The sequence below is a fragment of the Mesoplodon bidens genome, assembly GCF_964165515.1.
Source record: "Mesoplodon bidens genome assembly, chromosome: 3".
Lineage (NCBI taxonomy): Eukaryota > Metazoa > Chordata > Mammalia > Artiodactyla > Ziphiidae > Mesoplodon > Mesoplodon bidens.
This window is the reverse complement of record NC_138178.1, coordinates 45,694,704-45,712,960: the sequence shown is the minus strand read 5'-3', so window position 1 is coordinate 45,712,960 and position 18,257 is coordinate 45,694,704. Positions and strand designations below refer to the sequence as shown.

Genomic DNA, 18,257 nt, shown 5'->3' with positions numbered 1-18,257 from the left:
GATGTACAGAGACTTCTGATCAAATAACATTATGAATTGATGCTCTAAGGTATCCCTTTGTTTCAAACATATAGCAATGATAAATATAAAAAGATACAGTTGGGTTCAAAACCAACATAAATACATCCCAGGACAAGAAATAAAGAAAAAAGCATAAATGATGCTGAAGCAGCATCTTGCCTGACTCTGAGTCCAAAGCAGAAATTTGCAGTCAAAAATTCTAATCTGGCAGGGTAATGAGGTCTAAAGTGCTACTACATTTCAAAACCTAAGAGATGCAGTAACACAATACTTAATGGGAAATGTATAGCTTTAGATAATCTTTAAGCCCAAAATATAATGCTAAGTGTTGAACTCAAGAGGATAAGAGAAGAGTAAAAAATCCTAAGGAAAGTAGAAGGAAGGAAACAATAAAGAAAATAATAGGAAATAAAATAGAAAACAAACACTAGAGAGGAATAATAGGGCCACAAATAGGCAGTTTTTATCTTTAAAAGATGAAAGATTTTATTTTATTGGGTTGGCCAAAAAGTTCGTTCAGGTTTTACCATAAGATGTTATGGAAAAACCCAAATGAACTTTTTAGCCAACACATATCTTAAAAGATTAATAAAATTGATGAGCCTCTGGTGAAACTGATTTAAAAAAATAGCCGACAGAAATAACAGGAATGAAAAAAGGGCAAAAAACATAGCACTGCTTTAAGCCTGGAGGGAGCTGGGATTCCTCTGCACTGCTGCCCCACACGTGAAAAAGGTTGAAAAGCAAACCTAGCTCCAACTGATACCTGGGACTCCAGCTTATAGGCCTAATGTGGCAGAAGTGCACAGTTTTGTAATTTGCTCAGTTGATAACATGTACAGTATCACCAAAGAATTCGAAACTAAATTAGCATATAACACTTGGCTGAATTGGAGTCCGTAGGACACAAGTTAGAGGCAACTTAAAACTGCTAGAAAGGAAAGGATGAACCTAGAGGAAAGAAACAAAAATAAAAGGAAAGAATAAAAAACCCACTCTAAATCAAAATTTCAAAACATATGAAGAAAACTAATGATAAAAACAGCCAACCAACATCTTTTAAAATTTCGATCCACTCAAGATGAAAATGACAGCATAGCCTGAAAAAGGCTTTAAATTGTTTCAAATTTGACAGTTTGACCATCAAAAAATAAACAAATTTTAGTTAATTCATTTTAGGTGAAGAATAATAGATCAGATTTAATTTTTGCTTCATAATGTACATTTTCACTCCCTAAGAGCCTCACAATACATAAGGAGAAAATAAGGACCCTTCTCTATTATAGAGCTTGTTTTTAAAAATTTTACTTTAATTTTGTAATATTTGTTACATAAAAAATAATACAGATATTTGTATATGTATATTATGAATCAAAAGATGAATAAGACAAATCCATCACTAAAATTAGAGAAAAAATTGGCAATTTCTTTGATGGTCTCTGATGGCATGCTTTGTTGTAATGAACAAAATCAAACAAAAAATAATTTGGGGTGTTCTCTTGATTTTCCTAGGGAACCAGCCAATAGGACCTGGACCTCCTGTCTTCCAGTGGGAGGGGCTGTATCTGATGCAGCTTGCCAGGGTACTAGTAATTTTTTTCTTCCAACTAAATCTTTCCATGTGAATCAAGGTCTCCAGATATTGGGTAGCTGGCTTTCACAGATAAGTCTTATAAATAGTTTGCACCTAAACCAAGATTGCCTGGGTCCCAATAACTTCCCTCCCGAAAAGGTTCCTTTCATGTTTGCCCTATAAGAAGGGAGAACAGCAAGGGGATGGAATTCCTCTCCTGTAATGCAGAGCTACACTGCAGATGGAGCATAGTGCTCTGGCCCCAGTGTGTTTCTCCTTGGGATGATGGGAGAATGGGGAAACCTGTGTTTTTTCTTGGCTTTGTAAGTTTCTCCTTTCCTCCATTAAAACCTATCTCTTAACCTAGTGGGTCACAGACTTTGGTATGTATCAGCATTACCTGGTGGGCTTGTTAAAACACAGATTGCTGGGCCACAGTTCCAGATTATCTGGTCCAGCATGTCTGGAGTGGGGTCTGGGAAATTGCATTTCTAGCAAGTCCCCAGATGCTGCTGATGTTGTTGTCAGGGGACCACACTTTGAGAAACTTCGCTTTAATTCATGCAGTGTGTCTATGTAGAAACCAGCTTTTCTGGCTACCACAAAGGGTGTCATTTGCAAGACTTTCACCTAGGAGTTAACCATTATCCTTTCTTACACCTTAACTTTCCTTTATAGTTGTACCACATATGTATAGATAGGAATCCTTAACCAACAGATTTGTTTTTCATTATTTTCAAGTTTTATACAAATGGCATTGTTCCTTAAGGGTCTTATAAGACTTGCTTTTTCCCACTCATCCATCCAGTGTAAAGTAAAATTAATTCATTTTTACTGTTGTATGATATTCTTTTGTATGAATATACCTATTGATAGATATTTGGCTTGTTTTTAGGTTTTTGCTAGCAGCTGTTATGAACAGTTACTTCTTTACCCAATCATAGAGTTACCCTCTCTTTAAGAAAGGACCCAATCTAGAGGAAACCCTCCCTCCCTTAAATCTTCCCTCTAGTTCTGACACCCCCTTACTGAGACACTCAATGTGGTGTGTGCTCAATGACTAAATAAACTCAACTTGTTCAACTACAGGTGCCCCTGTGGTCTTTGACTGAAGGGCATGGAAAAAATATATATCTTGCCATTCTTTATTGTGCCTTTTGGTGAGCACCAGTTCTTAATTTTAGTTCAAGTTTTCAATCTTTTTCCTTTAAGGTAAGTGCTTTTGATGTCATACTTAAATGCTTTCTTACTCCAAGATCATACAAACACACACACGTATTTGTGTATGTGTATATATATAAAAATATATATGTATGTTTTAAGCTTGTATGTCTTTAGTTCATCTGAAATTCATTTTTGTGTGTGACACCATATGCATGTAGAGAGCCAATCCCATTTTTTCCCACATGGTGACCATTTCTCCTAGCACCCAATGTATTCAACAGTCATTCCTTTCTTTGCTTTTCCCCACTTATGTGCACAGTCACTTTTGCCATATATCAAATTTCCATCTACACTCGGGTTAGATTAAGATTTTTTATTTTTTAAATCTAATAGGAAACACAGATTAAGACTTTTAAGACTGAATTAGTTTCAAGGCTTGTGAAACACTTTTTAGATAAGTACCTGTCTTGAAACAATGTATAAAGATTAATGGTGTTTTAAATTGGTATCAGCTGATGTAATGATTCAGCAATAAAACTGATCAAGTTTTTTTTTTTTAAAAAAAAGACATAACTCACTTAGAGTGTAAAAAGTTTCATAAGGTTGGTAGTCAGGAGAACAATTTCACCAGAGGTTTGTATGTGCTTAACAAAGTGATTGCTAACGAATTTTCCTGAAACTCTCAAAGTATCCTTTTTATTTTCTATACATACATTATAACTTGTGTTTTTATATAGTGGCAGAATCTATACTTTAACATTTTATATAATAGGAATGCATAAACTCTGTCTTTTGAAGACACAGGAGAGTTTGAAACAAAATGGTAAAAGTAGGAATTGAACACAAGGGGGAAAAATGCCAAAAGCAACATAAAAAAGAATCTATAGGATTGATTGTTAGGTTTCTCCGATTAGGAGGACCAGGGAAAAGAAGTCTAACATGGCCCCAGTTTTCAAAGTTAGGGATCCTTGAGATGATGAACAGCTGACAAAATTAGGTAAGGTAGTGAGGGGTGCTCTGTTTGGGGGGTAAAAGATGATTTTTTTTTCCTCCCAAGTCTGCTGCTCCTTAGCTTTCCTCGACTTTTTCAGGAGCTTTTAAATTTGTATTAATGACTTCCAAAAGTAAAATGTTAAAAATCCCCATTCCTGGGCTTCCCTGGTGGCGCAGTGGTTGAGAGTCCGCCTGCCGATGCAGGGGACACGGGTTTGTGCCCCGGTCTGGGAGGATCCCACATGCCGCGGAGCGGCTGGGCCCGTGAGCCATGGCTGCTGAGCCTGCGCGTCCGGAGCCTGTGTCCCGCAACGGGAGAGGCCACAACAGTGAGAGGCCCGTGTACAGCAAAAAAAAAAAAAAATACCCATTCCTAGGTGGCAAATAGTTTGTAGATGCTTAATTTTCATGTCCTTTTTTTTTTTAACATCAAATTCCAGTAATTTATAAACTGTCTCCAGAAAGCATCCCAAGGAAAGAACATTGGAATGGGAGTTATGGGGTCAGGATCTTTTTTTTGTGTGTGGTACGCGGGCCTCTCACTGTTGTGGCCTCTCCTGTTGCGGAGCACAGGCTCCGGACGCGCAGGCTCAGCAGCCGTGGCTCACGGGCCCAGCCGCTCCGCCGCATGTGGGATCCTCCCGGAGTGGGGCACGAACCCGTGTCCCCTGCATCGGCAGGCGGACTCTCAACCACTGCGCCACCAGGGAAGCCCTGGGGTCAGGATCTTAATCACAGTTCAGCCGCTAATCCATGTGGCAATGGGGTTGAGTATATGGATCTCAGATTCCTTAAATACTGCATGTGGGAAGACTACATGATCTTTAAGTTTCCTCTCAGCGCTAAAGTTACAAATCTCCTTAAACAACTGTAAAATATACCGTGTCAATTCAACTTATCCTACAGTTGAGTTGCAGCCAAGCATTCGCCAGGTGAGTCATACGGTCATTTCTCCCCAGTTCTCAAACCAAGAAGAGAACCCTACCTACATGCTTGTGACGGGCTTACGGTTGACAGGATTTTAAGGACTATAATAGAACAGGCAAGCTCCTAGGCCAGAAGGTCAGTATGAGCAGGAAATTTCCAAAACTGGAACACCAAATGGTGCTAACTTCTACAGCCCCCCTCAGAACAAACACAAAAGGCCAGGGCTGCAATGGCGCGTGGACGTCGCACCTGCTTCTCGCGGGTCACGCTTTCCCACATCCTTTTCTGCATTTTCAAGCGTGAAGCTCTTTTCTTGCTTAAGCGGAAGTGGGTCTGCTACTTCGCAGATTCGCTTGGACTGCGGGTGAGAGATAAGACCTTAGGCAACGGTAACGCTCCCGCCAGGGGCACCCAGGCAGTGGTGAGGGGAGCCCGCAGGTCGACCGCAGTGGCGCGCCCGGGGCATGCTGGGAATGGGGGAGGGGAGGGGGGAATGCCGCGGCCCGGCCTGACCCGGAAGGGCTGGCCTGTGGTAACCCCGGCTTCCCTAGCAACCGAGCGGGCGTGAGTCTTCCCCAGCCTCTCCGGACGCCTCCCGGGATGCCCCTGCAGGTTAGCGACTACAGCTGGCAGCAGACGAGGACTGCGGTCTTCATCTCTGTGCCCCTGAGAGGCGTCAGCGTCAGGGACGCGGACGTGTTCTGCACGGAAAACTATCTGAAGGTAGGAAAGCGAGTCGTGCCTGCCGGCGGGGTGGGGGGGCCCGGGGGTGTGGTCCGAAGCGGCTGCAAGGGCGCGGCTGTGGACATGCAACAGGCGCGTCCTTGCCGATAAGCATCCTAAAATTTTAGTCCTATTAAAAATAAAACAAAGCAAAACAAACAAAACAAAATACGAATCCCATACAGGTGACACCTCGTCTGTAGACACGTCACCAGGTCAGAGATGATTTTATCCAGCATTTCCTCATATGCCGTGCTTTTATCTTGACCTGGAATATATTTATAGCAGGAATTTAAGAAAATGATTTTGGCCTCTATCACTTATTTCTTAACAGGTGTGTCTTTCATTTGTGTAACTAAATGGACTTCCGTTTTCCCCCTTCTGAATAGGTGAACTGTCCTCCATTTTTATTTGAGGTGTTTCTCTATGCTCCCATAGACGATGAGAGCAGCAAAGCCAAGATTGGGAATGACACTATTGTTTTCACTTTACACAAAAAAGAAGCGGCCATGTGGGAGACCCTTTCTCTGTCAGGTGGTAAGTTCTTTAGTAAAAGACGTTCAGCTGGTTGTGCTTTTTATACTTTATACCATTTAAAAATTTCTCTTTTGAAATTTATGTTGCTATTCTAGGAAAACGAAATAGACACATAGCATGATTTAAAAGAGTTAGTGCTTCAGCTGCCTCTTAAAATAAATCACCTAATTCCTGAGAAATCGAATTATTCAAAAATTAGAGTCCATTAATACTAGTTTTTAAAGGATGTGGGCTCCTATCTTCAGGGGGTAAGGCCTCCCAATATGGCCTTTATTTAGCACTCATTTTGTATTAGGCATTAGTTCATCTGTTAATCCTCACAACAATCTATCACTTAGGTACCGCCCCCCCCCCTTTTTTAAGGTGAGGCTACTGAGGCACAGAAGGGTTGAGTAATTGCCAAAGGTCACACAACTAGTAAGTGGCAGACTAGAAGTGGAGTCTTAGCAGTTTGACTCTAGAGCAGTGTTTCACCTACGGAACTTTTACAGAATACAGATGTCTGAATCTCACCCTAGACCAATCAAATCAGTTTCTGGGAGTGAGACTGAGACCTAGGTACTGGTAGTTTTTAAAACGCTTTTTGGGAATTATAATGTACAGTCCAAGTTGAGATCCCCCATTCTCTGTACTCTTAATCAGTACTGTATTCTTCTGCCAAGATCAGCTTTGTGGGTCAGTAATTGCCCTATACTGCTTTAGCTCTGTTATCTTCCTCCCTGATCTAGTTGTCATGTTTTCTTGTGTTTTCTATCTACTGCCTGAAATTTCTCTTAGGTCTTTGGCATTAAGCCTTGAGTTGGGACTATTGAGAATGGGGAAATTGCAGCCATTCTTTTTTTTTTTTTGCGGTACATGGGCCTCTCACTGTTGTGGCCTCTCCCGTTGCGGGGCACAGGCTCCTGACGCGCAGGTTCAGTGGCCATGGCTCACTGGCCCAGCCGCTCCGCGGCATGTGGGATCTTCCCGGATGGGGGCACGAACCCGTGTCCCCTGCATCGGCAGGCGGACTCTCAACCACTGCGCCACCAGGGAAGCCCTATATGCACTACTTTGAAATTATAGTATTTATTAGACATTTTGCTATGTATTTAATGCATTAATAAAGAAGCACATAATTGTATATCACAAATTTATTTTTTAATATTTTGTGTTTTAATATAACTAGTTTTCTTTGTGTATTTTTTCATATATTTTAAAACACTATGAAGGTGTGTATAAAGCTTTACTAGTCATCCCTCCACTCCTGCCCATCTTTTTTTTTTTTAATCAGAAAGAGTGAATATATATATGTATATTTTTAACATCATTATTGGAGTATAATTGCTTTACAATGGTGTGTTAGTTTCTGCTTTATAACAAAGTGAATCAGTTATACACATACATATGTTCGATATTGCTTCCCTCTTGCGTCTCCCTCCCTCACACCCTCCCTATCCCACCCCTCTAGGTGGTCACAAAGCACCGAGCTGATCTCCCTGTGCTATGCGGCTGCTTCCCACTAGCTATCTATTTTACGTTTGGTAGTGTATATATGTCCATGCCACTCTCTCACTTTGTCACAGCTTACCCTTCCCCCTCCCCATATCCTCAAGTCCATTCTCTCCTAGGTCTGTGTCTTTATTCCCATCTTGCCCCTAGGTTCTTCGTGACCTTTTTTTTTTTCTTGGATTCCATATATATGTGTTAGCATATGGTATTTCTTTTTCTCTTTCTGACTTGCTTCACTCTGTGTGACAGACTCTAGGTCCATCCACCTCACTACAAATAACTCAATTTCGTTTCTTTTTATGGCTAATGTTCCACTGTATATATGTGCCACATCTTCTTTATCCATTCATCTGTTGATGGACACTTAGGTTGCTTCCATGTCCTGGCTATTGTAAATAGAGCTGCAATGAACATTTTGGTACATGACTCCTTTTGAATTCTGGTTTTCTCAGAGTATATGCCCAGTAGTGGGTTTGCTGGGTCATATGGTAGTTCTATTTGTAGTTTTTTAAGGAACCTCCATACTGTTCTCCATAGTGGCTGTATCAATTTACATTCCCACCAACAGTGCAAGAGGGTTCCCTTTTCTCCACAACCTCTCCAGCATTTATTGTTTCTAGAGTTTTTGATGATGGCCATTCTGACTGGTGTGAGATGATATATCATTGTAGTTTGGTTTGCATTTCTCTAATGATTAATGATGTTGAGCATTCTTTCATGTGTTTGTTGGCAATCTGTATGTCTTCTTTGGAGAAATGTCTATTTAGGTCTTCTGTCCATTTTTGGATTGGGTTGTTTGTTTTTTTGCTATTGAGCTGCATGAGCTGCTTGTAAATTTTGAAGATTAATCCTTTGTCAGTTGCTTCATTTGCAAATATTTTCTCCCATTCTGAGGGTTGTCTTTTCGTCTTCTTTATGGTTTCCTTTGCTGTGCAAAAGCTTTTAAGTTTCATTAGGTCCCATTTGTTTATCTTTGTTTTTATTTCCATTTCTCTAGGAGGTGGGTCAAAAAGGATCTTGCTGTGATTTATGTCATAGAGTGTTCTGCCTATGTTTTGCTCTAAGAGTTTGATACTGTCTGGCCTTACATTTAGGTCTTTAATCCATTTTGAGTTTATTTTTGTGTATGGTGTTAGGGAGTGTTCTAATTTCATACTTTTACATGTAACTGTCTAGTTTTCCCAGCACCACTTATTGAAGAGGCTGTCTTTTCTCCACTGTATATTCTTGCCTCCTTTATCAAAGATAAGGTCACCATATGTGCATGGGTTTATCTCTGGGCTTTCTATCCTGTTCCATTGATCTATATTTCTGTTTTTGTGCCAGTACCATACTGCCTTGATTACTGTAGCTTTGTAGTATAGTCTGAAGTCAGCGATCCTGATTCCTCCAGCTCCTTTTTTTATTCTCAAGATTGCTTTGGCTATTCGGGGTCTTTTGTGTTTCCATACAAATTTTGAAATTTTTTGTTCTAGTTCTGTGAAAAATGCCAGTGGTAGTTTGATAAGGATTGCATTGAATCTGTAGATTGCTTTGGGTAGTAGAGTCATTTTCCCAATGTTAATTCTTCCAATCCAAGAACATGGTATATATCTCCATCCATTTGTATCATCTTTAATTTCTTTCATCAGTGTCATATAATTTTCTGCATACAGGTCTTTTGTCTCCTTAGGTAGGTTTATTCCTAGATATTTTATTCTTTTTGTTGCAGTGGTAAATGGGAGTGTTTGCTTAATTTCATTTTCAGATTTTTCATCATTAGTGTATAAGAATGCTGTAGATTTCTGTGCATTAATTTTGTATCCTGCTACTTTACCAAATTCATTGATTAGCTCTAGTAGTTTTCTGGTAGCATCTTTAGGATTCTCTATGCATAGTATCATGTCATCTGCAAACAGTGACAGCTTTACTTCTTCTTTTCCAGTTTGGATTCCTTTTATTTCTTTTTCTTCTCTGATTGCTGTGGCTAAAACTTCCAAAACTATGTTGAATAATAGTGGTGAGAGTGGGCAACCTTGTCTTGTTCCTGATCTTAGTGGAAATGGTTTCAGTTTTTCACCACTGAGGAAGATGTTGGCTGTGAGTTTGTCATATATGGCCTTTATTATGTTGAGGAAAGTTCCCTCTATGCCTACTTTCTGCAGGGTTTTTATCATAAATTGGTGTTGAATTTTGTCAAAAGCTTTCTCTGCATCGATTGAGATGATCATATGGTTTTTCTCCTTCAATTTGTTAATATGGTGTATCACATTCATTGATTTGCGTATATTGAAGAATCCTTGCATTCCTGGAATAAACTCCACTTGATCATGGTGTATGATCCTTTTAATGTGCTGTTGGATTCTGTTTGCTAGTATTTTGTTGAGGATTTTTGCATCTATGTTCATTAGTGATATTGGCCTGTAGTTTTCTTTCTTTGTGACATCTTTGTCTGATTTTGGTATTACACTCCTGCCCTTCTTATCACTCCCCTACTTCACACTCTCCTCCCAAGTTTCCTCTCCCCTCCTGTTTTTTTCTTCTTCAAAGTCTAGATCCTTTCCTTATCCTTCTTCCCCTAAGATAATTTACCCGCTAATGGATCACAGCCTGCAGTTTCTAAAATACTGAGTGACTGAATAAAAAATAATTTTGAATGGTAAAGTCTGTATGTAACATGTCATGTTACTTTGTAATTTTTACTAAGGCTGGCTCTGTACTCTTCATATGTATCACTATAAATCACCATCTATATTTTTGAAGGTGATTGATTATATCAGATGGTCTCATCCCATCTTCTCTTCTAGGAGACCCCCCAGAGGTGATTTATTGTGATCAGGTTTATGAGCAAATAGCTCTAGTTTCTCAACAGACAGAGAGGAGAATAAATGTGTTCTCTTTCCTCCCATCTTGTCCCCTCCGGCTCCCTTTCCCTCTCCCCCTCCCACTCATTCCACACTCCTCTGTCTCCCTCTTGTGACCCTCTCCTCCTCTCCCTCCCCTCTCTCCATCCTCATTCCCTCTCTTATTTCCCCTTTCCATTGTTCCTCTTCTCTCTTATTCATATCCTCCCTCTCTGTCTCTCTCTCCCGCTCTGTTTGTCTATCTCTCTCAGTGAACAAAGGCATGCATTCTTTTTTAAAATTTTATTTGTTTATTTTTTTTTGGCTGCATTGGGTCTTCGTCACTGTGCATGCACTTTCTCTAGTTGTGGGGAGCGGGGGCTGCTCTTTGTTGTTGTGCACAGGCTTCTCATTGCGGTGGCTTCTCTTGTTGTGGAGCACGGGCTCTAGGCGCGGGCTTCAGTAGTTGTGGCACATGGGCTCAGTAGTTGTGGCTCTTATGCTGTAGAGCACAGGCTCAGTAGTTGTGGTGCATGGGCTTAGTTGCTCCCTGGCATGTGGGATCTTCCCAGACCAGGGCTCGCACCCGTGTCCCCTGCATTGGCAGGCGGATTCTTAACCACTGCGCCACCAGGGAAGTCCCAAGGCATGCATTCTTTACTAATTCATTAGTATTACAGTTACTTGCTTACCTTTTTTTTTTTTGCAGTACGCGGGCCTCTCACTGTTGTGGCCTCTCCCGCTGCGGAGCACAGGCTCCAACGTGCAGGCTCAGCGGCCATGGCTCACGGGCCCAGCCGCTCCATGGCACGTGGGATCTTCCCGGACCGGGGCATAAACCCATGTCCCCTGCATCGGCAGGCGGACTCTCAACCACTGCGCCACCAGGGAAGCCCATTTGCTTACCTTTTAATATTAGCTTCTTGACCAGTTTAATATTGGGAAATGTTTTCACTTCTCCATGTGAGGTTAGGTCCAAAAACATCTTATCGCAGATCAGTATGTAAGCAGTTTCTCCTAAGTAAAACAAATTCATCATGATCCTAATTTATTGATATTCCTTATGTTTTAGTTGACAAAGAGATGATGCAAAGAATAAGGGAGAAAGCTATCCTACAAGCACAAGAAAGTGCAAAAGAAGCTATGGAAGCAAAAGCTTCGGCAAGGCGGGAAGATCAAAAATACACACTAAATGTCATGATGAAGGTAAGTTGAAGATTGGTAGGAAAGTCCTTTAATTAAAGGTATAGTAATTGCAATGATAATTTGTTGCAACCACTGTACTTCCTCACCATTTTGTTCATACTTTGGTTACAGGCCTTGCTGTGTTATGTAGGCTATCTACTATTGATGTGTATTTCTGAAAATCTGAATGAAAGTTGAGAGTATAAGGTTGAACAATAGATTTACTTGTTTGAGGGAAAATGTTCTATTTCCAGGGGAATAAAACAGTTATAAGGTTTTATGCTGTAAGTGTTTTACTTCTTTTTTAATCTTGGAATTATTGGACATGATTATTTAAAACAAGAAAAGCATAGATTTAACACTAAATATTGACCAATTAATGTCTTTTAACTGTTGAGGCTTTCAAGTTAAATCTTTAATCAGCAATATATTTTTTGAGATATAATTCACATACCATACAGTTCACCCATTACAGGCTTACAATTCAATGGTTTTTAGTATATTTAGAGTTGTAAAACCATCACCACAATCAATTTTAGAACATTTTCATCACCCCAAAAAGAAACCCTGCACCCATTAGCAGTCACTCCCCATTCCTCCGAACCCCTAGCCCTAGACAACCACCAATCTACTTTCTATCTCTATAGGTTTACCTATTCTGACTAATTTTTACAAATAATTTCCCATCTCAAATTCTCATTTTTAACATTTTGAAATGATTAAGGAATCTATAATAAGCATTATCTCATCAAGAGTCCTTTGGACTCATGACTGTTCTTTTGCATTTGGATCACTAGTATTGTTTTTATAATCAACAGTTCATAATTCCAAAGATTTCTCTGCTTCTTTTATCATTTTTACTTGACTTTTAAATGTCACCAATGGTTAATATACTTTGTTTTTTACTTAATAATTGAACATGTGGTCATCCGTCCAAAGATTCCTGCTTTCTATATACTTGATGAGTTCCACCTTTTCTTGATCATGTTATCAATAGTATCAAACTTTGGATCTTACCATTTTCCAGAATTAAAAAAAATAAAAGCAAAGTACTATAAAATTTGTGGCAACAAATAAGTATTTACTGAACTAATAAAATAGTTAAACAATGGCACACACACTGCTGCATTGGTAAACATAACAAAGCTGAACAATTGATTGTCAGGCAGTACCACAATGCTATACCTTGAAGTTATTCATCTACTGACATATGAAAGCCTGACTTTGGTAGTATTGGAAAGGTGCTTTAGGGGCATCAGTGTATAAAGAGTGAAGCTATAGATCACATTGAAGTGATAGAACCTATGAAAGTCTATACCCTACACTACAAACTATTCATTTTGTTTGTCTCTTTCCCTGAGCAGTGTTGAGAATTGAGACTACATTTTCTTTCATCCTTATCATAGCAGTTGCCAAGTAAATAGTAGGAGCTCAAACAGTTGAATGAATTTATGTGAATATATTGTTCGAGTATCCTGTAACCATAGTACTGTTCTATTCTGGTAGATAGATGTAGCTGTTTTTACTCTGTTCAATATTAGACACCATTCAGAAAAGAGCAAAAAAGAACTTTGATGTTCCCTTAAGAGCAAATGAAGAGATACGATGACAAAAGGCAACTCCTCATTAGCTTAAACCATAAATTAGCTTAAAACTTGAATTACATATACCACAAAATAATGGTTTTTCTTTAGTAGTAACCTTTTCTTTTAAAAATTAATTAATTAGGGACATAGCAAAAGCAGTTCTAAGGGGGAAGTTTATAGCAATACAATCCCACCTTAAGAAACAGGAAACATCTCTGGTAAACAACCTGACCCTGCACCTAAAGCAATTAGAGAAAGAAGAACAAAAAAACCCCAAAGTTAGCAGAAGGAAAGAAATCATAAAGATCAGATCAGAAATGAATGAAAAAGAAATGAAGGAAATGATAGCAAAGATCAATAAAACTAAAAGCTGGTTCTTTGAGAAGATAAGCAAAATTGACAAACCATTAGCCAGACTCATCAAGAAAAAAAGGGAGAAGACTCAAATCAATAGAATTAGAAATGAAAAAGGAGAAGTAACAAGTGACACTGCAGAAATACAAAAGATCATGAGAGATTACTACAAGAAACTCTGTGCCAATAAAATGGACAACCTGGAAGAAATGGACAAATTCTTAGAAATGCACAATGTGCCAAGACTGAATCAGGAAGAAATAGAAAATATGAATAAACCAATCACAAGCACTGAAATTGAAACTGTGATTAAAAATCTTCTAACAAACAAAAGCCCAGGACCAGATGGCTTCACAGGAGAATTCTATCAAACATTTAGAGAAGAGCTAACACCCATCCTTCTCAAACTCTTCCAAACCATTTCAGAGGAAGGAACACTCCCAAACTCATTCTACGAGGCCACTATCACCTTGATACCAAAACCAGGCAAGGATGTCACAAAGAAAGAAAACTACAGGCCAATATCACTGATGAACATAGATGCAAAAATCCTCAACAAAATACTAGCAAACAGAATCCAAGAGCACATGAAAAGGATCATATACCATGATCAAGTGGAATTTATTCCAGGAATGCAAGGATTCTTCAATATACGCAAATCAATGAATGTGATACACCATATTAACAAATTGAAGGAGAAAAACCATATGATCATCTCAAAAGATGCAGAGAAAGCTTTCGACAAAATTCAACACCCATTTATGATAAAAACCCTGCAGAAAGTAAGCATAGAGGGAACTTTCCTCAACATAATAAAGGCCATATATGACAACCCCACAGCCAACATTGTCCTCAATGGTGAAAAACTGAAACCATTTCCACTAAGATCAGGAACAAGACAAGGCTGCCCACTCTCACCACTCTTATTCAACCTAGTTTTGGAAGTTTTAGCCACAGCAATCAGAGAAGAAAAGGAAATAAAAGGAATCCAAACTGGAAAAGAAGAAGTAAAGCTGTCACTGTTTGCAGATGACATGATACTATACATAGAGAATCCTAAAGATGCTACCAGAAAACTACTAGAGCTAATCTATGAATTTGGTAAAGTAGCAGGATACAAAATTAATGCACAGAAATCTCTGGCATTCCTGTACACTAATGATGAAAAATCTGAAAATGAAATCAAGAAAACACTCCCATTTACCATTGCAACAGAAAGAATAAAATATCTAGGAATAAACCTACCTAAGGAGACAAAAGACCTGTATGCAGAAAATTATAAGACACTGATGAAAGAAATTAAAGATAATACAAATAGATGGAGAGATATACCATGCTCCTGGGTTGGAAGAATCAATATTGTGAAAATGACTCTACTACCCAAAGCAATCTACAGATTCAATGCAATCCCTATCAAACTACCACTGGCATTTTTCACAGAACTAGAACAAAAAATTTCAAAATTTGTTTGGAAAAACAAAAGACCCCGAATAGCCAAAGCAATCTTGAGAACGAAAAACGGAGCTGGAGGAATCAGGCTTCCTGACTTCAGACTATACTACAAAGCTACAGTAATCAAGACAGTGTGGTACTGGCACAAAAACAGAAATATAGATCAATGGAACAGGATAGAAAGCCCAGAGATAAACCCACGCACATATGGTCAACTTATCTTTGATAAAGGAGGCAGGAATGTACAGTGGAGAAAGGACAGCCTCTTCAATAAGTGGTGCTGGGAAAACTAGACAGCTACATGTAAAAGTATGAGATTAGATCATTCCCTAACACCATACACAAAAATAAGCTCAAAATGGATTAAAGACCTAAATGTAAGGCCAGACAGTATCAAACTCTTAGAGGAAAACATAGGCAGAACACTCTATGACATAAATCACAGCAAGATCCTTTGGGACCCACCTCCTAGAGAAATGGAAATAAAAACAAAGATAAACAAATGGGACCTAATGAAACTTAAAAGCTTTTGCACAGCAAAGGAAACCATAAAGAAGACCAAAAGATAACCCTCAGAATGGGAGAAAATATTTGCAAACGAAGCAACTGACAAAGGATTAATCTCCAAAATTTATAAACAGCTCATGCAGCTCAATAGCAAAAAAACAAACAACCCAATCCAAAAATGGGCAGAAGACTTAAATAGGCATTTCTCCAAAGAAGATATACAGACTGCCAACAAACACATGAAAGAATGCTCAACATCATTAATCATTAGAGAAATGCAAATCAAAACTACAATGATATATCATCTCACACCAGTCAAAATGGCCATCATCAAGAGATCTAGCAACAATAAATGCTGGAGAGGGTGTGGAGAAAAGGGAACACTCTTGCTCTGCTGGTGGGAATGTGAATTGGTACAGCCACTATGGAGAACAGTATGGAGGTTCCTTAAAAAACTACAAATAGAACTACCATATGACCCAGCAATCCCACTACTAGGCATATACCCCGAGAAAACCATAATTCAAAAAGAGACATGTACCAAAATGTTCATTGCAGCTCTATTCACAATAGCCCAGAGCTGGAAACAACCTAAGTATCCATCATCGGATGAATGGATAAAGAAGATGTGGCACATACATACAATGGAATATTACTCAGCCATAAAAAGAAATGAAACTGAGCTATTTGTAATGAGGTGGGTAGACCTAGAGTCTGTCATACAGAGTGAAGTAAGTCAGAAAGAGAAAGACCAATACCGTATGCTAACACGTATATATGGAATTTAAAAAAATGTCATGAAGAACCTAGGGGTAAAACGGGAATAAAGACACAGACCTACTTGAGAATGGACTTGAGGATATGGGGAGTGGGAAGGGTAAGCTGTGACAAAGCAAAAGAGAGGCATGGACATATATACACTACCAAACGTAAGGTAGATAGCTAGTGGGAAGCAGCTGCAGAGCACAGGGAGATCAGCTTGGTGCTTTGTGACTGCCTGGAGGGGTGGGATGGGGAGGGTGGGAGGGAGGGAGATGCATGAGGGAAGGGATGTAGGAACAGATGTATATGTATGACTGATTCACTTTGTTATAAAGCAAAAACTAATTAAAAAAAAGAAAAAAAATTAATTAATCTATTTATTTATTTATTTTTGGCTGCGTTGGGTCTTCGTTGCTACTTCGTTGCTAGTGCGCGGGCTTCTCCCTAGTTGCGGCGAGTGGGGGCTACCCTTTGTTGCAGTGTGTGGGCTTCCCACTGCGGTGGCTTGTCTTGTTGCGGAGCATGGGCTCCAGGTGCATGGGCTCAGTAGTTGTGGCTCCTGGGCTCTAGAGCACAGGCTCAGTAGTTGTGGCTCATGGGCTTAGTTGCTCCACGGCATGTGGGATCTTTCTGGACCAGGGCTGGAACCCGTGTCCCCTACACTGGCAGGCGGATTCTTAACCACTGCGCCACCAGGGTAGCCCTAGTAGTAACCTTTTAAAAATAATTAGCAGGGCTAGTGCTAAGACTCACTGTCAGTTTGCTATGCTGTATAGTATAAGTCTGCTTGGGCTACCATAACAAAATACCAAAGAGTGGATGACTTGAACAACACACATTTATTTTCTCACAGGTCTAGAGCCTAGAAGTCTCAGATCAAGGTCCAGTGGGGTTGGTTTCTGGCTTGCAGTTAGCTGAGAGAGAGTAAAACATCTCTGGTGTCTCTTCTTATTAAGAAACTAATCCTATTGTATCAGGGCCCCACCCTTATGACCTCATTTAACTTTAATTACTCCTCAGCAGCCCATTTCCAAATGGGAGTTAAAGCTTCAACATATCTGCGGGAACACAAACATCTAGTCAATAACACTGTATGAAAACTATCCAAAATTTAGTAGCTTAAAACATTTATTTTCTCATGATTCTATATGTTGGTCAGGCTGTTCTTGTGGTCTGAGGTTGGCTTGATTGTGGCTAGAAGTTCTAGGATGGCCTCACTCACATGTTTAGAGTCTTGCCAGAGAAAGCTGAGCCCCTCTCCATGTGGTATTTCATTCTCCAAGAGGCTAGCACAGGCTTCTTTACTTCATAGTTAGCGTTCCTGGTGGCAAGAATGGGACAGCCCTAATGCACAAGTGCTTTTAAAACCTCTGCAGTAGGAAAGCCCTAATGCACAAGCCCTTTTAAAGCCTCTGCTGTGTCACATTTGCCAGTGTCCCATTAGCCAAATGTCCCATATATCCAAGCCCAGATTAAGGGTTAGAGAAATAGACTGCAACTTTTCTAGGAAAGGAAGATTAAGTCACATTGCAAAGGGGCATGCATATAGTTATGGGAGGAACTTGTGGTCATTTTACAACTTAGTTGGTATTGAAAATATTAGGATTTAAACAATAAAGATAATTTGATCTAGCAGGAAAAGTTCCGCGATAGAGCAGTGAATCCAAGCTCTGACTCCATCTCTCCTCAGCATCCTTAGCATTGCTTTTTCTTTGTGTCTGCTTCATCCTTAGGCTGATAGGGAGATGATCCACATCTTCACATAAGCAGGGGCCAGCAGGAGACAGGCTGTCTATCTGTTGGCTCCCTTTCAAGCCCCATAAAACAATTGCTTTAGGTATCGTAGAATGATATTTCAAACGGTAATCACTTTTACGCATGTTCAAATAAATCTTTACTTCAAGTCTGTTGCTTCAAACTTGGTTTACTGCATCTACTTCTCATTATCTTTGCTGCTGATCTATCATTCATTTAGCAGACATTTATTGAATACTGTGAAAGCTACTGAGACAGAGCTGAACAAATCAGTCTTCACTTTCCATTTACTCATAGTATAGAGAGGGTGACAGACAAGAAAAAACAAAGATTACACCATAGTATGCATAAGAAGTCATGGGCAGATAAAGAGAAAACACTGGCAAAAGATTGGTATCTCAGTCT

At 39.6% G+C, this 18,257-nt stretch overlaps 1 protein-coding gene across 1 annotated transcript in view; it reads left to right on the top strand.

The window, feature by feature from the left end:
• Positions 1-18,257, top strand: part of DNAAF4 (dynein axonemal assembly factor 4) — a 101,833-nt gene that overhangs the window by 10,142 nt on the left and 73,434 nt on the right. The window contains exons 3-6 of the mRNA XM_081227393.1: positions 5,026-5,099; positions 5,230-5,401; positions 5,791-5,938; positions 11,324-11,457. Coding sequence (XP_081083519.1) covers positions 5,279-5,401; positions 5,791-5,938; positions 11,324-11,457 — 405 coding nt within the window. The 5' untranslated portion in view covers positions 5,026-5,099; positions 5,230-5,278. The remainder of the gene's footprint in view (positions 1-5,025; positions 5,100-5,229; positions 5,402-5,790; positions 5,939-11,323; positions 11,458-18,257) is intronic.